This window comes from Vidua macroura, chromosome 3 (assembly GCF_024509145.1).
Source record: "Vidua macroura isolate BioBank_ID:100142 chromosome 3, ASM2450914v1, whole genome shotgun sequence".
In the NCBI taxonomy this organism is placed as follows: Eukaryota; Metazoa; Chordata; class Aves; order Passeriformes; family Viduidae; genus Vidua; species Vidua macroura.
In genome coordinates this window covers 26,244,798-26,263,212 of record NC_071573.1, presented here as the reverse complement: position 1 = coordinate 26,263,212, position 18,415 = coordinate 26,244,798, and the positions used below count along the sequence as shown (strand labels likewise).

At 43.5% G+C, this 18,415-nt stretch overlaps 2 protein-coding genes across 2 annotated transcripts in view; both read left to right on the top strand.

The window, feature by feature from the left end:
- Window positions 1-18,415, top strand: part of DTL (denticleless E3 ubiquitin protein ligase homolog) — a 167,069-nt gene that overhangs the window by 48,972 nt on the left and 99,682 nt on the right. The gene's annotated exons all lie outside the window — the stretch shown is intronic.
- PPP2R5A (protein phosphatase 2 regulatory subunit B'alpha) overlaps window positions 15,289-18,415 on the top strand; it is a 42,050-nt gene continuing 38,923 nt past the window's right edge. Inside the window, exon 1 of the mRNA XM_053974793.1 lies at window positions 15,289-16,109. Coding sequence (XP_053830768.1) covers window positions 15,959-16,109 — 151 coding nt within the window. The 5' untranslated portion in view covers window positions 15,289-15,958. The remainder of the gene's footprint in view (window positions 16,110-18,415) is intronic.

Sequence of the window (18,415 nt, the reverse complement as noted above, 5' to 3'; positions counted from 1 at the left end):
GAAACCTGACACCCTGAGGAGTCAGGGTGTTGGTGATAGTCCAGTTAAATGGTGGCTGCTCCTCCTGCTCCTGGAGTGGCAGATGAAACGCTGCTGAAGCGATGGTCCAGTAGAAGGGTGTAGTTTTTTCTGAAGGTCTGGTGATAGAGTAGATGGGCCTGGTCTTCCTCTGGGAATCCAGTGAAGAGGCTGAGTTGCTGTCTCAAGAAATGCTGATTTTATGCAGGTAGGGATGCTTGGCTCCTCCCTCTGGGTGGAGCATCTTACAATGGGATGATGTAACTTTCTCAGTCATGCAGTGAGCCATTCAATGTCCCATTAACAGAAGATATCTCCCCAGAGGGAGACATTGTTCTTGGAAGAGATAAGAAAACTGCCCAACAGAAGATACCTGCCCCACCTCTGACAGATGGCAAATAGAATATATGCTTATCCTACAAGGACACTGCAGGACCTCGGGCACCTACCACAGGAAATCAGCCCCGTTTAGTTCTGCTGCACAGCTTGTTGGTCCCTTCTTCGTATTAATCTGCTGAAGAAAAATCTCAGTTAAAGATCACAGCAACACCGATAAGTTTGCAAAAAAGGGTTGTCAAGAAGCCAATATTTTAATGTCTGATAGCTCCAAGTGCATCACACTGACATAGCATGGAAATGTGACACTATTCTAATATAATTTCTGATGCTCATATAATCTGGACATTCCCATTCAGAGACACATTTAAAAAAAAGAATTCCACTGCCTTATTATTATTATTTGGAATTTTACATTGAACTAGACCTTTAGGCCTGAAACTCACATGAAGCAATGGTGAAAACTAAAGAACTTAAACAGTTTTCCAGTGTTTTGTGGAGATGAACATGCATCTTTGGAAACCATTAATCCCTAACACTGAAGGGAAGGCAGTAGGGAAATCTGATAAGCACACTAGCACCAGTTTGCAATCAATAGACAACAACATTTTCTAACTTTGAAAGCATTATAAAAATGTGCATTTCCTTGCCTTCTCTATGCCCGCCAGTATTTTCTGGAGAGAGCTACCCTAATCTCCTGGAAAGCATCACACCTCATGGTACCAACCACAGCAGAATATGGTCTATGCCCTTGGGAAAGCCCAGGATCACCAACTGGACTGGCTGAGGAGGAAGGGAATCAGAAAACTTCTGATTTTGGACAGCAACCATGAGAATAGCATGCTGCTTCTTTTAACCATTTCCTAACTAGAATTGGTAAAGTACCATTTACTTTCAGTAGAAGAAATTGGAACCAGTATTACTTTGTTCAGTTTTGTTTATTTATAAGAGAGGAAAAACATCCTGTGTCCTTGAAAGGAAAAGGAATCAAGCAGCAGAAGAGGCAGGGTTTGCTTACAAATCAAATCCCCTTTTTGATTAGCAATTTGGCCAAAGGTTCTCTTTTAAAATTATTTTTAACACTACCAGACTAGTGGTGCTTCTGGAGCTGCAGTGATCCCTCTCGTACTGTCCTGTCTCAGATTCTGTTTTTTTTTGCCCCTCCTCACAGAACAATAAGCATTTACCAAGTTGAACTCAGTGAAACCTCTTTACCTGCATATGCTTGCACATTGGAAAGTAGCACCTACTGTTTTGGATAGTTGGTCCATAAAAGATCCCTTTTCTTACCACTTTATTAACATTTATCTAAATATATTAAAACTATTTACTCCTCAAAATGCCTAAGTAATGTTCAGATCTAGCCAAATGATAGCAGCATGCAATCTTGATGAAAGACACCCAGCATGACATGGCCTATGAAAGTATTACACAGAATTTCAACTCTGGTGTGCAGAGCTAAAAGCAACAGTAAATCACACAGTTCCTACAGCACCACAGTTCCTACAGCAACAGGGTGTTTGCAGTTAAAAGAGTTCAGTTGTCAGTGAATGCAGCAAATATAAAAAACTAAATATAGCTTGGGGACAGAAAAAAGATAAACTTCTTAAGAAAAGACTGAAGAAATTGCCAGATCAGAATCTGAAGTCAATCAGTATATCTTTGGTGAAGGTGATGAACTGCCTTAATGTAATGGAGCTAAAAAAGCTGCCCAAAGCAAGTACTAGAAATTAGGATGGTCACAAAAGTACCAGGCAGGGGGGAAAACATCAATTAATGAAAACTATTTTCACTTTGCATTATCTAACAAAAGAAAATATACTTAAAATAATGTGCTTATTATTAATCAGATGAACAGAATATTCTAATCTTCTACTTATAAAGGAAATAATCCCACTGTACTGCTGACAGTCTCTTCTTGTGATCTGGGCAGACTTCCAAGTTTCTTCAGACCTGTAATAATAATCCTGAAAAGCCTAAAGTGGCCAGGCTGTGGCAACCACTTCTAAAGTGTGAGAAACAAAGAGGCAAGCATCCCTTCCCAAAGGGAGAGCAGCTGGGCAAAGAGAAGCAAAGCACATACAGGTTTTGTGGTGGGATAAGGATTTTTTTTATTAATCCTTTGGTATAGCTCCAGCTTTGTAGGTGTTTTTTCCACAGTATTGTTTAGCAATAGGTCAGACATCCTGTAGGGTATCCACAAGCTTTCTGCATCTCACCTTGTCTCCTCAAAATCAGAGTGCCTTCCTTTGTCATTGTAGTGCCTCATGGTTAAATGTCCTCTTCTCCTACTTCAAAAATTTGTCCTTCTTTCCAATTCAAAACCTTTGAAGGACTCATAAGTCTTCCCCCATTTTCCCCTTTGTGAGACTCTCTGGATTGGTATTCTTTTAATTCCTGTTCCTTCTTCCTATTTAAGGACTTTCCACTTTATCTAGTGCACCTGTTGAAGTTCATGGATCTCCATCACTCTGACAAATATGTTGTACAGCCCCAGCAGCAAAGAGCCTGTTCCACATTAAAAACACCACACTTATAATAACATTGTCCAAAATTCATCACATGTGTAGAACATGCAGGCCACCCCATATGTCTGGGATCAAATAGAGGTTAAATGTCATTTAAAAGAGATATTTTATGGTTTTTCTTCTAAGACAGGGAGTAGCACTGAGCCTACTTTCACCTCACAAGCAGCAGCTGACCAGCAAAGAAAATTAACACAGATATTTAAGTAAGACTTGGGTAACAATGATTTTGATTTTTTCCTTTTTTCCACCCTACCAAAAAAAAAAAAGCTGCAGAAACAAAAGCTTTTGAAATCACCACTGCCCGGTTGGACAGGGAAAACAAATACTAAAGACATTTCAGTCACAATAGTTTTGTAGTGTTTAGTAATTATGTGTGTAGACAGCAATACATTCAACACTGGACTACAAGAAAGACATTTATATCTCAAATAAGTCAAGAACTCATATATACTCCGAAATCTCTGTGGTAAAAATTGTGGAAGACAGAAAATAATTTTTTATCTAGGACATATATTCAGAGATATGAACCACAGAAATCAAATATATATGGTTAGTGTACCAAATTGTCTGCATTACTTTGGATATGTGGTGAATATTAATAAAAGTTATCAAGAAGAGATCCCATCTTCTATCCATTAGAGTGATGGAGAAAAAAGATAGTTGACTGTGCCTGAACTGAATAAAACTGGAAGGCCTTTTTAACGATAGAAACTATAGAAATCAGTTTAGAACTGATCCTCTTATAATAGCATTGAGCTTTACTTACACATCAGCTCATACCCTACCATGGCTTTAATTCCCAGAAACCCATTTCAATATAATTTTTTAAGGAAAACTTAATATTAAAAAAAAATAAATTCAGAAAATGGAAACTTAAGTTTTTAGTTATAATATCTGATCTTTGGGCTCATTTGAAGAGTTTTTCCTTAATGAACCAGTACATTTTATGTCAATGTAAAATTGATGACTTTGGTAATTCTGTGGTCTCCAAAAACTAGAGTAGAGAATAGTCAGGCCACCAGTTTTTACAGGAAAGGAAAAATGAAAGGGGAATCTGAGATACCCCTGTAGGAAAACATAAATATAATTTAATAATCTAGAAAGGAACTAGCAGGTGCTCAGTTATACTGTAATTATTCTGCTTCACCACAGAGAGTTCTGAGGTCTATTAAGAGAGAAAATAGTTTTAATTTTTTCTTTTCTTTTAAGTTGTCAACTTTTAAACACGGAGGCACATTGAGTAGCATATGTGGTCATTGTGATCTGTTCTGACCAGTGCTGGCTAATTAAGGTTGTAGCTAATTTATTTTTAAAAGATGGCTTGAGTTATAATCTGAAAACTCTTGTTAGGTAATACAATACAAAGAAGACATGTTACAACTGAGAAGGAAAGAGCACTTGTACCTCTCATCTTAGTGGAGGCTGTAGGTGTCACTGACTGCAGTCCATTATCACAGTAACAATTTTTACTCAAGGAAGACAACATCTATTTAAAGTGTGAAATAACCTGCTGGTAAACTCCAATGATTGAAAAGGGCCGCTAAGATTTAGAAGGCTGAAGTAATAAGTGGGGAGCTTAATAGTGGAAAACCTTAAAGAAAGGCTTTTTTGTTGGTAAATAATATTTTTGTCTTCGTTTGAAAAGACAGGAGTCTGTGAAGGAAGGCAAGGGCCTCCCATGAAATGGAAAAGGTAAACCCCCTCCCTCCAAATTTCCACAATTTCAAAATAAAAAGGCTCTCAGGCAAAGAGATGGGAATGGGAATAACAATTCTTTACTAGGAAAAAAAACTAAATTAAAGAAAAAAAAACAACGTAATTAGTACGAACAAAACTACTGATAGAGTCAGAAACCTGACACCCTGAGGAGTCAGGGTGTTAGTGATAGTCCAGTTAAATGGTGGCTGCTCCTCCTGCTCCTGGAGTGGCAGATGAAACGCTGCTGAAGCGATGGTCCAGTAGAAGGGTGTAGTTTTTTCTGAAGGTCTGGTGATAGAGTAGATGGGCCTGGTCTTCCTCTGGGAATCCAGTGAAGAGGCTGAGTTGCTGTCTCAAGAAATGCTGATTTTATGCAGGTAGGGATGCTTGGCTCCTCCCTCTGGGTGGAGCATCTTACAATGGGATGATGTAACTTTCTCAGTCATGCAGTGAGCCATTCAGTGTCCCATTAACAGAAGATATCTCCCCAGAGGGAGACATTGTTCTTGGAAAAGATAAAAAAACTGCCCAACAGAAGATACCTGTCCCACCTCTGACAGATGGCAAATAGAATATATGCTTATCTTACAAGTCAGGACAATTTTCCAATAAATCAGTTTTGTTTCATTTGAAAAAATATCAAATAGCTAAGTGGAATATTTTCCCCAGCACCTTGAACTAAATGTCTCTTCTAAGACAACAACAGGGCAAGAAGATTTGCCATTCCTTCTTTGCATTTTCCCAAAGGATTAGGCAGGACTGGTAGAACTCGTATATGTAAATGTATATATAAATATACAAATGTGTGCATATATATGGAGCAGCTCATGCAGCATGGCTCCTCCCTGGTGTGGTGTGGTTCAAGCCAGAATAATACTGAAGATGTGCGCATCATTTACGCCATCAGAGCACTGAATTATGTGTTGTCCTGTATGCTCCTTCCCCAGGAAAGGTGAACTTTCGAAGAAATGCAATCAGGTGTGATGGTAGTAAGACCAGCCTGAAAGAATCCCATCCCTGTCCACCTGCCCCACCTCTCCAGGGGAAAAGTGGGTTGTGACTTCTGAAGCCAGCTTTGCACTGAAGCCAGGGTGCCTTTTAATGACATGGTAAACACCACAGACTTCAGAACATATATTAAATGGCATTCAGTACAAAAATTCTATCTTTTCATACTTTTACACAACTGGGTAAAGATAAGTATGTCTACAGCAAAATTTCAAGTAGAAGCCCATTATACTACAGTGATCAACACATTGTATATTGTTAAGAAAACTTATATATTAAAAAATATATGGTTGGCTCAACTTCTAAGAATACTCAAATCTATTAAATATTCCAGATATTTGGCAACCTGTTCGCATTCACAAAGCTCTTTCTTGAAAGTGAAAACATAGCACTATTTCCCCTGCAATGTTCAACTTTCTCTTTCTTAAATGGCAAAGGGATACCACTATTTCAGTTGCAGGAACAGCAAGAAGAACATTTGCCTGTTTAAATCTTCCCTTTCTGAAAACATGGCTTGTTTATTTATTTACTTAACATTTGTGAAAACACACTTGAAAATTGGTTTTGTAAAAACAACAATAAAAGGAACAAACTAGAGTTATAAACTCAAATTACTACAACAGTACAAAAAGAGGTTATGTTCAGAGGTTTAAAACATGCTATGTTGTCAACTGGTAAATCAGGATGGAATTCAGCTCTTCCAGAAATGTCAAGGCCACATACTGTCTGATCACATTCATACTACATGCAGTTTTATTTCACTCAAAATCTTTGTCTTTTTAGTTGGTGTTGATCTAAAATGTTAGAAATTATTGCAGTCTACAGAAACAAGGCAGGGTAAAATCAGTTGTTAAGCATGTCTGACTCTTGGAGATAATTCAAATGGAAAAAAATCCAGGTCATTGGCCTTTTTAAATAGACCCCCGGCAATATTTACTCCTCCATAAATAGCACAGTCACATGAAATAAAACTGTGTTCAGTAAAGCCTGCAAAACAAAAGAACAATTTACAGACTGAAAGGCAAACTGTGGCTCATGTGTTCGCTGGGGAGGATTAAGTGAGCTTGCTGCACGGTCTGTGCTTAGTGATTGCGGTGTCAGTTCCGCTGCAGGGAGAGCAAGTCAGGTCACCGAAGGTGCTCCATCCTTCAGCAGAAGCCGGGAAAAGCCGGGATCCTGCTCCACACGGTGACTTGTGAGGGAAAGCTTCTGCTGTAATGTCACGTTTCACTGGGATAGAAAGGAGCTCCACTGCCTTTATCCTCGTGACTCAGAGCACATCTGCATAAGGAAAGATCACGGGCTTTACTGCGCTGCTTTAACTCAACCACCGCGGCTCTGGTGCTGTAGGAAGGGCAGCACATTTCCCTGAGGTAGACAAGTCCTAACATGGAGGCACAGCCTTCTGAAATACCAGTAAGACCATTTGGTGCATCTGCTAGCAAAAATAGATATTTTTGGATGTTACAGGCAAAAGGACAAATGAGTAAATCACTATAAACATTATTTACATTTCTCTAAAGCTCATGTCAATCTCTTCTGTGTGCTTACTCACACTTATGACTCTATTTCAAGTCTTACTTTTAAATTTTTTTTTCCCAAAGATCCAGCTCTGGAAATAATGTTATTACATAAAAGCCACAGCTGTCTCTTTTAAGTCTCTTGCAGCTCTGAAAATACTTGAAAACTGAAACAACTGCACACAAAAACTTTGTAACCCATACAACAAATCAGTAGTATCCACAAGGGTATGTGACTTCATTTCATTCATTAACCAGGGAGTGGAAGGATTGATTTTAATTAAATCAATATTTAGGACTCTTCCTGACTAGTATCACTCATTCTGGTTTTGCAAAATGAGGTTAAACAATGCTGCTGAAAAGGTATTTTTGGGACCTGAGCCTGGTTCGAGGGCAGATTTGCAGGCGATGGGTGCCAGCCCAGTCACCGTGGGCCGTGGAGAGCTGGCTGCTCGGTGGACTTGCCTCTGTTTCCAGTTGCTGAATTGCAGCAGAGACACACGAAAATATTAAAATACTTCTCTGCTATTATTCTCCTCAGAGAATAGAACTACAAGGGAATAGAATTACAATTCTAGATAAAGACACAATACTTCACAGAAATTCTTTTACACCCTCAAAGTCCTTGGAAATCCTGGTACAGCAAAGCCTTTCCACCTTGGATTTAGGGAGAGATTTTCCCCATCCTCTTCATTTCTCTGCACAACAGCCTATATATATCTGGTTTGCAACTCTTGGTCATGTTTTGTACTTTCCTGGCTGTCACATTCATTAAGTTTCCAAGCAGCTGATTCTTAGCATGCAGTAATTCTTGTTAGCCTGCTAAGAAGCTGACAGAATAAACCTTGCTGTTTGTTTAATTCCCTTCACTGAGCATTAGGAATTACTTCTGAAAGAACTCGGGCTTCCAGGTGTTCTTTTTTACATGCAAGTATTTCATACCAGAAGTAGTTCTCTCTTTCCTAAAGGCTGTGTTGAACAATCTTTAAAGCTGAAAATAGTGTTCATGGGCATTTATGAGAGTCTGATTTGCCACAGACAAAAAAGGGTATGATTTGCCACATGTAGGAAGCGGTAGTGGAAAGGCTACAGTGCTTTTTATTGCTGGAAGTGGCAGCTGGTTGGTGGGGCTTGGTGTCATTTTTGTATTTCAGTGAATACAGGTACCATTTGTTACTTTTAAAAATACTATGAATCCACTCCTCTTGCTGAAGATCTTTACCCATTTTCTATATAAAAAATGCAAATAAATCTTCAGCACAGAGAACAGATTAATTAAAACACATATGCTCACGTTCTGTAGATTCTTGCAAAGGAAATATCATTATGGCAAAGATGCTAACAGACTTTGAAAGCTTAGTTGTAAACCTATGTCTCTAAGGGATGCTTTGCATCTTACTGAGCCAGAAAGATTGCAGTTGAATTCTCAGACAGCACTGTTTACACCCAAAATGACAGTTCAAGACACAGGCAGAATTAAGGAGTTAAATTGGGATGCATTTTCATTGGACTATCAATTACAATAAGCAGTGTATTTTTGCTTGTGCATACAAAATTCTTAAAATACATTTTTTATTTGCAACACGATCACACTGGATGGTCTGACAGAAGACTCAATTCAAAGGTTTTTAAATCACAACAAGAATCAGAGCTAGTTTTAACTATCCATTGCCTGTGTATACCAATACACACAGTTTTGCCTGGAAAGACTGTGTTACAAGATGTAGCTGGGGGTGTGTATTCTATTGCCATGTGTTTGAGGTGTGGCAGTTATCTTCTGTTAATTGGACAGTTTTCTTTATCTCTTCCACAACCAGTCCTCCCTCGGGGAGATATCTTCTGTTAACGGGCCATTGAGTCTCACTGATAAATTACATCATACCATTGTGAGAAGCTCCGCCCAGAGGGAACAGCCAAGCATTCTCACCAGGATATAATCTGAGCTTTGGAACACAACAGTCAGCCTTTTTCCACAGGATTCCCACCACTGGACCTTCAGAGGAAACCTACACCCTTCTACAGGATCACTGCTTCAACAGAACCACATCTGTCACTGCAGGAAGACTGCAGCCACCATTTAATAGGACTGCTACCAACATCCTGACCAACAGAGTGTCAGGTTGGATTCTGATACCAGAAGGAATTGAGGATGGAGACTAGGGAGGACAAATACCTGTGTCAGAACCTCGTGGAAGAGGCCACTTTGAGAGGCTCCACAGCACAAGAATCTAACAGAGAGGAAATGCCTCAGAGATCCCACATAAGGAATGGCTGCACATCATGGGGATCTGAGGAGGAACAGCCCATTCCGGGCTGGGGAGGTGGCTGGAGATGTGGCCAGAGCTCGGAGCTGGGGGTCCATGAGCAGCTTCACAAGGAGAAGTCCCACAACTGCTCAAAATGTGGGAAGAGTTTCAGCAAGAGATCCTCCCTGATACGCCACTGGAGAATCCACACCGGGGAATGGCCCTACATGTGTGAGGAGTGTGGGAAGAGTTTCAGCCAGAGGTCCCACCTAATTGTCCACCTGAGGAGCCACACCGGGGAACGGCCCTACGAATGTGAGGAGTGTTATAAGAGCTTCAAGAGGCTCTCCCACCTGGTAGTCCACATGAGGAGCCATACTGGGGAGAAGCCCTATGAGTGTGACAAATGCAGGAAGAGGTTTCAGAGTAGGGCCAATCTCTTCCTGCACCAGCCTTTCTGCTGCCCTGACTGCGGGAAGAGCTTTAAGCACAACTTCCACCTCATCACCCACTGGCGCATCCACACTGGGGAGAGACCCTATGAGTGTCTCAAGTGTGGGAAGAGATTCAGGCACATCTCAGCCTTGACCAGACACCAACGGAGGCAGCACTGAGGGAAACCCTGTGAGTGCCCTGAGTGCAGGAAGATCTTCATGCGCTGCTCCAGTGTGCTGGCTTTGCATTGGAGACATTCACAGAAGTGACTTTCTAAGAGAAGCTGCTACTAGTTTCCTCCATCTGACAAAAAACTTATCAGTAATTAGCCTTGAGAACTGACAATCTGTTAAACCACTGAGAAAGCTGGACATGTCTCTATGAATAGCTGCTAAGGGGCTGTCCTGGCACCACAGGGGACTCTGGGCCCCTTGAGATTGTAACACAGCCCCCAGCGTGGCCTCAAATCCATCATCGCGACTGCATTGCTGCCTGGCAGGGATCACGTCACCATCTGCAGGCCCCGGGTGAGATACTGACTCTTTCAGTGTACAGATGAGACCCACAGACATCAATCCTCTCTCGAGTGAGAGAAAAGGACAGAGTGAGGACATGTAGAGGAACAACATGAATACACCAAGGTCAGTGAAGAAAGAGTCAAGTCCCGGATGAGAGGGATGAGGAGATGCCTTGACCTTGGGGCTGAAATCCTCTTGTAAAGCTACGGAGAAGAAAATTAGACTCTTTTTTCCCTGTAACCCATTGAAAAGAATGGGGGATGAAGGGTTCAAATTGTAGAGTTGAAGTCTACAAGTGAGCAAAGGCATTTATGCTAAAGGAAGCAGATGCTGAAGAAGCTGTGATCGCATGACGAGTTTGAACAGAGAGAGAAGAGTGATGAAGACACTTTGCCCCCAGAAAAAGAAGAATACATCTGTTCCCAGAGATGAAGATGATCTCAGAGATAGATAAGGAGAATCTTTGCTCTTAAACAGCTCATCCTTAAAATGGTACCCCATAAGTTGACATAGCCCATAAACATGGCTGTGGGAAAAACTGTGAAAAAGGGGAGAGACTTCATGATTGCAGATTTCAGGGCAACTGCTGTTCGTGGAAATTAAAAACCACGAGAGAACTGTTTTATTGTGGAGAAATCTCCATAAATTGACAAGAGGGACTCCTCTCCCTAAGTGAACCAAAGAAAGACTGTTCTAGAAGTGATAAACTGACTGAACTGTTTCTGTGCTTTGTTATTGGGAAAGAAAAGGTTGTAGGAGAAGGAGAAATGTTCTAAAGGTTTTATTCTGGTTATTATAATTCTTTCTTTTAATTACTGTTAATAATATTTTCTTTATACCCTTTTGAAGTTTTGATCCTGCTTTACCTTCCTCCTAAACCTATCTCACAGCAGGAAAGGAGTAAATCTAGGGGGGTACATGGGCATTTGACCAACAGTAAACTCACCACAGACTGCAATGATGTATTCATAGGTATACTGAAAGAAGTCAAACTCATGACCCTTACAAAGAAGATCTTGCCAACTAACCTCTGAATTCCAATCCCTGAATTTCAAATTCTGCCCTGGGAGGAAGGTGGCAAATGGCCCTGAGATAACTAATGCTGTATTATTCAAGGATTTATCAAGCAGAAGACTTGGGAACACTTTTGCTAGACATCTACTACACAACATAGACTACAGAACATGTAAACATACAGTTTATCTTGAACTAGGTGAATATCTCACTTGGTTTTACTGGGGCATTAGTCCAGGAAGTATTTTAATCTAGGACTAAGCCCCTCACATTTGCAGACAGGCTGAGTGAGTTGGAGTTTTTCAGCCTGGAAAAGAGAAGATTCCAGAGAGACATTACAGCACTTCCTATATCTAAAGGGGGTCTAAAAGAGAGCTGGAGAGGGACTTACCAGAAGTGCATGCAGTGACAGGACAAGGGACAATGGCTTTAAATTGAAAAAGGGTAGATTTAGATCACATATTGGGAAGAAGTTCATCACTGTGAGGGTTGTGAGACACTGGAACAGGTTACCCAGAGAAACTGTGAATGCCTCATCCCTGGAAGAGCTCAAGGCCAGGTTGGATGGGGCTTTGGGCAACCTGGTCTAGTGGAAGGTGTCCTTGCCTATGGCAAGAGGTTTGGAACAGGATAATCTTTAAAGTCCCTTCCAACCCAGGACATTCTATGATTCTATGAAATACCCTGAAAAACTGCTGGGGTTGTGCAGTAGTAAACATAAGCACAGTTGCAGTCAACAAGGCTTTTCATTTTGAGAGAGAAATAAGATTTTCTCCACAAACTTTCTTGGCTGAGAGTTCACCCACTTAGGGCATCCTCTTTACTAAAATATTCCTCCCCCTGTCTCTGAGAAGAGCTAGATTTCTGGCAGCTTGGCCTCCAAGCATCCGTATGGATGAATGGGAAAGCAGAGCTGTAGTTAACTCCTCATCTGCTGGCAGCCAGGCAACTCCCTACAGCAAAAATCTGGTAGCAACGTGGTACTTGAAGCACCAGGTTTGCAAAACAGCTTGGCCAGGATTCTGCAAGTTAATGATGTGTCATGTTCTTGTTCACCTTTCCAAAGGTTTCTCTTCTGGGTAAAAAGATGGTAAGAAAGTGCAGGAAATAATCATCTGTGGCTAAATTAAAAGAACTGTAAATGTGACTTTCAGTAAAATCTGCTCCAGAATGTTGCTCCTCCGTTCTGAATAATGATCATGAATGATAATGAGCCTTCTTCAAAGCTAGAGATATGTGAGAGGTTTTGCAGAATCAATGCCTCAGTGCATACTGAGGAGCCTGATTTAGGAGTGGGAATAACTTGGCATAAAGTTACTATTCACAACATTCTCTGTGGACACCATGGACTTTGATGAATTGAATGTTGAGCCAGCAGCTTGTAACCTGGCATCGTCCCTGTGAGCCTTTAAATACACTCTGAAAACCAGGGGCTTCAGAAGCTGACTCAGAGCAGCTCCGACAGCTGTGTAGGAAGCAGAAAGCAGGGAAGGGCAATCTCCAGCCCTCTCAAACACAGTTATTCCAGACTGCCACTCACAGCTCTTGCTTTCATTTTTTATCTCCAAATACACCAGTCCAGCAGGCCTGTATGTTGCAATGATTTCATACATTGATATAATTCCACTGACTTCAAGTGTAACTTAAAGCAAACATTAGCATTTCAGTTTGGGAAACCTGAAGCTGGTAGCTGGTCGCCAGAGATACTGCTCATTCTTTTCTGAAACAGAAGAGTTATATTAAAAAGGCAAAAGAAAACTCAATGGCTAAAAGTACTTCTCATTTATTTGAGAGAATAAACGTTTTGTTTTGTGTAGCTGACTCAGATTTCACCAATATTTCTTTTACAAATGATACATGAAGATGCAGTCTGAAAATACCTTTCAGTGCAGTCAATATGAAAATCCCATCATTGCAAGGAGGTCTTGGTGTCATGAATTTCAACTGCCAACAGACTTTTTTACAGCACATTTTCAAACAGCACGTCTAAGCCTAAGCAACCTTGGGGAAAACACTTTAAACTGCAGAAAAGCAACATTTTTACATTAACTAGAACTTGCATAAAGCTTCCTTAACAAACTCTGAAATACTGATGAACCTCTAAGGTAGGCTCTTTTACCCTGGGAACTGGCAGCAAGGCTTGAGTTGCCAATAAACAGTACACAGGACATGCTGGGCAGTGTCAGTTTCTAAAAATGGGTGCAGAAGAAAATGACAGCTGTTGGAGGGCAGGCAGGAACAGAGGAACACACCGACACAGGGGCCTGGCCCCAGTGATCTCTCAATGAGAGCTGTGGGCCTTGAAGTGAAGTGAGAATTAACCAGGTAATGAATGCAAGGATTTCCTTTACTGCAATACCGGAGCTGGCAGTTTAAAGGACAAGTGCCTAAAGACTGCTATGTTGTCTGTAAAATGGATTTTGTAATATAAAGAAATTAAATAGTCAACAAGACCTACAAGAATGATAAAATATATTACACTAGTACTCTATAATTTCTAGATATGTTCTATACAGAATTTAATCTAAAGTGTATAGAAAAGGATTCTCTCAGCTCAGCTCATAGAACTGGGTTATAGGATATTTTAAGCCAGAAAAGACCCACAAGGATCACTGAGTCCAACTCAAGTGAATGGCCCATACTCCCTCTCTCTACTAAAGATTATTTCGCCAAAAGCAAAGAAGATGAGAAGTGCACAAGTTAGAGACTCTGTTGATAGAGGAAAGGAAAATGAAAAGAGACAAAAGGAAACAGAGATCAGATTCTACCGAACTGGCTTCCACACTCTTAGTCTTTTATATTCACATAAAGCTATAATCATTTGGCTTTTCATTTATAGTTTATACACACAAAGATTGAAGTCCAACTCATGTCATGAAGGCATTTTACAAACACTTATGGTGATCTTACTGTATTTATGTCCTACCACAGCCACTGAAACTTGAGTGTGTGCTTAAAATACTACAAATACTTATTTGCTGAATTGGTATCCAAACCTATGTAGCAAAAAAAAATGCGCTGACGTGCTTAAAACTTAGCTCTACGTGAATGGCTACAAGATAAGGCATCCCGCGTGTTCGGAACGGGGGAGGGCGGAACTGTATATGGAAATGGGCCAGCGCAGGTCCGATTTTAATGCAGCCCCGCAGCGCACGCACAGTCGTGGCTTTTGCGTGCTGCGGCTGTCACAAGTCTCCTTTCTCACGGCCAGGCTGCAGCCCGAGCCACCGGAGCCGCGCAGAGCAGCGGGATCGGTTCCTCGGTGCGCATCCAGCCCTGGAAGCCCAGCACGTGCTCGGCTCGGGCAACGCCGCCTCCAGCCCGCCACGCGAGCCGGCGCCTCGCTGCCAGGAAGGGAAAACACCGCGGCCGCGCCGACCGTCAAACAACCGAGTCTAGCGGAGACGGAGAGGAGACACAAAGCGCTGAGGCGCCGGGAGGGTGGGCGAAAAAAAAGTCGGGAGCAGTGGGGAGATGGCACGGAGATGCGCTTGGGAGCGCACCGCGCGCTGCCGCGACTCCCGGCGCTCTCGGCTCCCGGTCAAACACCCTTTCGGCGGTGTCCCTGTGAGCGGCATCCACGGGCGCGCTCCGGAGGGCGCGGGACCCGCCGTGCCCGCTGCGCCGCTTCCCTCCCCGCCGCGGGATTGGCCGGCGCGCGCCCCGCCTGCCATCCCGCCCCTTCCCCTTCCCTTCCCCTTCCCCTTCCCCCCGCCGAGAAACCCCGCCCGCCCCGCCTCCCCCGCTCCCGGTTGGAGGATCCGGTTGTCAATCATCCGGTCCCCGGCGCGCGGCCCAACTCCCGCGTTCTCCCCAGGCCGCCGCGAGCGGAGCGGGGGGCGTTCCGCGCTCCTCTCCCTCCATTGGTCCCTCTGGGCCGTCAATCACCCGTCGCCGCCAACCGCGGCCTCTGCCACCGCCCTCGCCCCGCCCCTCCCCCCGCTCAACTCCGCTCGCTCCGCCAAGTTGCGCGGCCGCTGCCCGGCGGCTCCGGGGTTCTGGCGGCGCCACGCGCGGCGGCCCCGGCGGAGCACGACCAGGCGGGATGACGGCGGAGGCGCGGGCAGCGCCCGGCGGCGGCTGAAGGCGGACAAGGGGCGTGTGGAAGCGAGCCGCTGAAGCCCAGGGGCGAGTTCGGCTGATGACAGCGGGCTCGACTGAAGGGGACGCGGAGCGAACGAAGCGGGAGCGGGGCAGCGGCGCCGCCGCCGAGCCCGTCCCGTAGTGGGTCGCGCCTCGCCTGCCCTGAGGACAGCGGGACCCCGGGAGGGAAAGTTTGGCACTCGCCCGCCTCCTCCCCGCCGGGCAAAGTTGTCTTTGGGTTTGTTTGTTTGTTTTCCCTTTCCTCCTCCTCCTCCCCCCTTCCGCTCCCCCGCCGGCTCCGCGCGGGGAGGAAACGGCGAGGGAAGCAGGAACTGAGGAGCGACTTGGGAGCCTCACCAGCGCCGGGCAGAGCCCGCTCCACTCCTCTCCTCGTCGGTGCGGTGTGTGAGGGCAGCCAGGACTTAGTTTTTGGTGGTGTTTTTCGTTGTGTTTTTTTTTTTTTTTTTTTTTTTTTTAAGCCCCTTTGTTTTTATCCGCCCGCTTCTCCCTCCGGTACAATATATGCTCGTGGAGAGCCGCCCCGCCGCCCAGCCATGTCGGCGGCCATCTCTGCCGCGGAGAAGGTGGATGGCTTCACACGGAAATCGGTGCGCAAGGCGCAGAGGCAGAAGCGCTCGCAGGGCTCCTCGCAGTTCCGCAGCCAGGGCAGCCCGGTGGAGCTCTCGCCGCTGCCCCAGCTCAAAGGTACGAGCCTGCTCTCCCGCCCTCCCCTCCGGCTGCAGGTGCCGCTGCCCACACCGCCTGCCCTGGCTTGGCCCCTGCCCCGCGCCCTCTGCCCTTTAGCCGTGTCCTCCCCTGCCCCCGGTGCTTTCCAGGTAGGGACCCGCGGCAGGAATTCCTCCTCTGCTCGCACAAACCAGCGCCGCTGTCCCGGGCGCTGACTCCACTAGCTCGTCACCCCCCTTTTCTGGCTGTTTCGCGTGTGTTATTGAGGAAAATGTAGACGATAAGTTGAGTTGAGGAGTGCAGGCAATTGAGCGCTAAAATCTGGGACCGAGCGGTGGCTCCTCCCACGGGGGGTTTTGCGAAGAGGAGCTCTGCCCGAGGCATGACATCCTGAGTTACCGGAGAGAGTTCGCCTTCGGCTGCTCCGTGCTTCCGCAGCGCTCTCGGACAGCGCTGGAACGACGTTTTGCTGCTCTCCAGGAGTTACCTCGGAGACTTCCTCCAGCACAGTGCTGTCTGGAGACACTCTCAACTGAATGAAATCCCTGGATGAAACGGAAAATAGACAGTGAAGGTTTTATCCGCTGTGCTGTTTCTAAAATTTGAGAAGGCTCAGTTCATTAGGTCACAAAAATGAAGCGAAGTTCCTTGCAACCTTCTACATTTTTGAACATCCGAATACATTTCTGTATATTTTTAAAATTACGAAAAGGATATGCTGGGGAGAGCATACAAAACTTGTTATGAAAGCATTTGTCAGGGACTTGAAAAATAAGAGAGAGCGATTACCTTAACGTGACCTATAGCATGTTAATTTTACTTCCACTGGCTTTAAAGTCTTAAGGCTTTTGAATCTGCATCATATGATGGTGAAAAAAAAATCTGATTTGCAGCAAATATCCAAAACTTGAATGAGATATAGCGAACTTAAAAATATTCCTAGGTACTAAGTTTGGTTTTTTTTAAGTTTGATTTTTATGGCATTTACAATCATGTCTCTAGTATTTCAAGGCTGTCACGTTTTCCTGCTCTTTGAGTGACAGATGTACACGAATCATAAATCTGGCTCTTAGCAGAAATGTTATTGACTAGGAATAAGCTTAGGCAAGGGAGTAACAAGGGCAGGGTTGTTTGTTTGGTTTTAAAATGTTTGTTGCAGTGGTTTTGGGTGTTAGTTTTAACAACAGTGGGGTTGTTCTCACTGCTTGTTTTGTGCTTTCCTTCCTCTATGAAGTTGTGTCCTGTCTTGGTCCACTACTTTGATTTGAGGGATTTATAACCTGGATAATTTGTTTGAAATCAAGATTCAATTTCTGCTGTTTCCATGCTGTTTAGACAATGCATTGTCCTCAGAGCTGAATATGAGAAACCACACTTGAGACTTTGTAAAGGCCCTTGGTAAGTACTGCACATAGGTGGCAGACTAAAGAAAGTTTGAGTCCTGGTCCAGCAAACAGTTAAACGTACGTGTGTTATGCAGGGAGCAATTCCAGCTTAAATCAGCAAAATGTCCTAAGTTTACATTCTTTGCTGAGCAGGGACTTTAATATTAAATTTTTAACTCTGCATTATTAAGTCTTGTAGTTTTATGAGTGTGGTTTTACAGCTTTTTACTTGTAACACAGAAAAATTTTGCATGGCATCAGCAGCTCAGATGTTTGGAAATTTGAAGCCATAAACCAGCAAAGAATTTCTTCAGTTATGCAGGGTTTTATAGTAGTTTGAATCGCCTTATTGCCTTAAGTTCTTAAAGGAAAATCCCTTCAGTCTTTATGCTTATGATTCAGATGTGAAGTCTTGCCTTGGAGACCTGCTTCAGAACAGAAATTATGGGCAAAATACACTTTTATGAGCTGTAGTGTCCCAAGTAGCCAGTTTGCAGAAAGTCAAGCAGCACTCCTTTTGCTTGTTTTTCTCCCTTAGGTTTGTGATGTTAGATTTGTCCTGTAGCTGTGGACATGGGATGGTTTCTTTTCATAATGCTCCCTCTCTCCTTTTTCCTTTTAAACCTTCCTTGCCTCTGAAACCAGAAAAGGTTCTAAAAAGAGTTTGCTCTCTCTACAAATGGATCATTTTATAAAACTATTTGTTCTAATCACATGTGTCTTGGGAATATAAATCTTTGCTTTATTCTTTAAAATTGATATGGAATTCAGCAATAGTCTTGATGCTGCCAGTGTAATATCATCTACAGAATCGTGAGCCAGAATTCCCAGGGATGGGCTGGAAAAGGAAAGTACAGTCATTATACTCAGCATACACTTAGTAATTAGAATAAGTTTTTACTTTTTCAGACCTCTTCAAATAAATGTTAAACCTGAGGT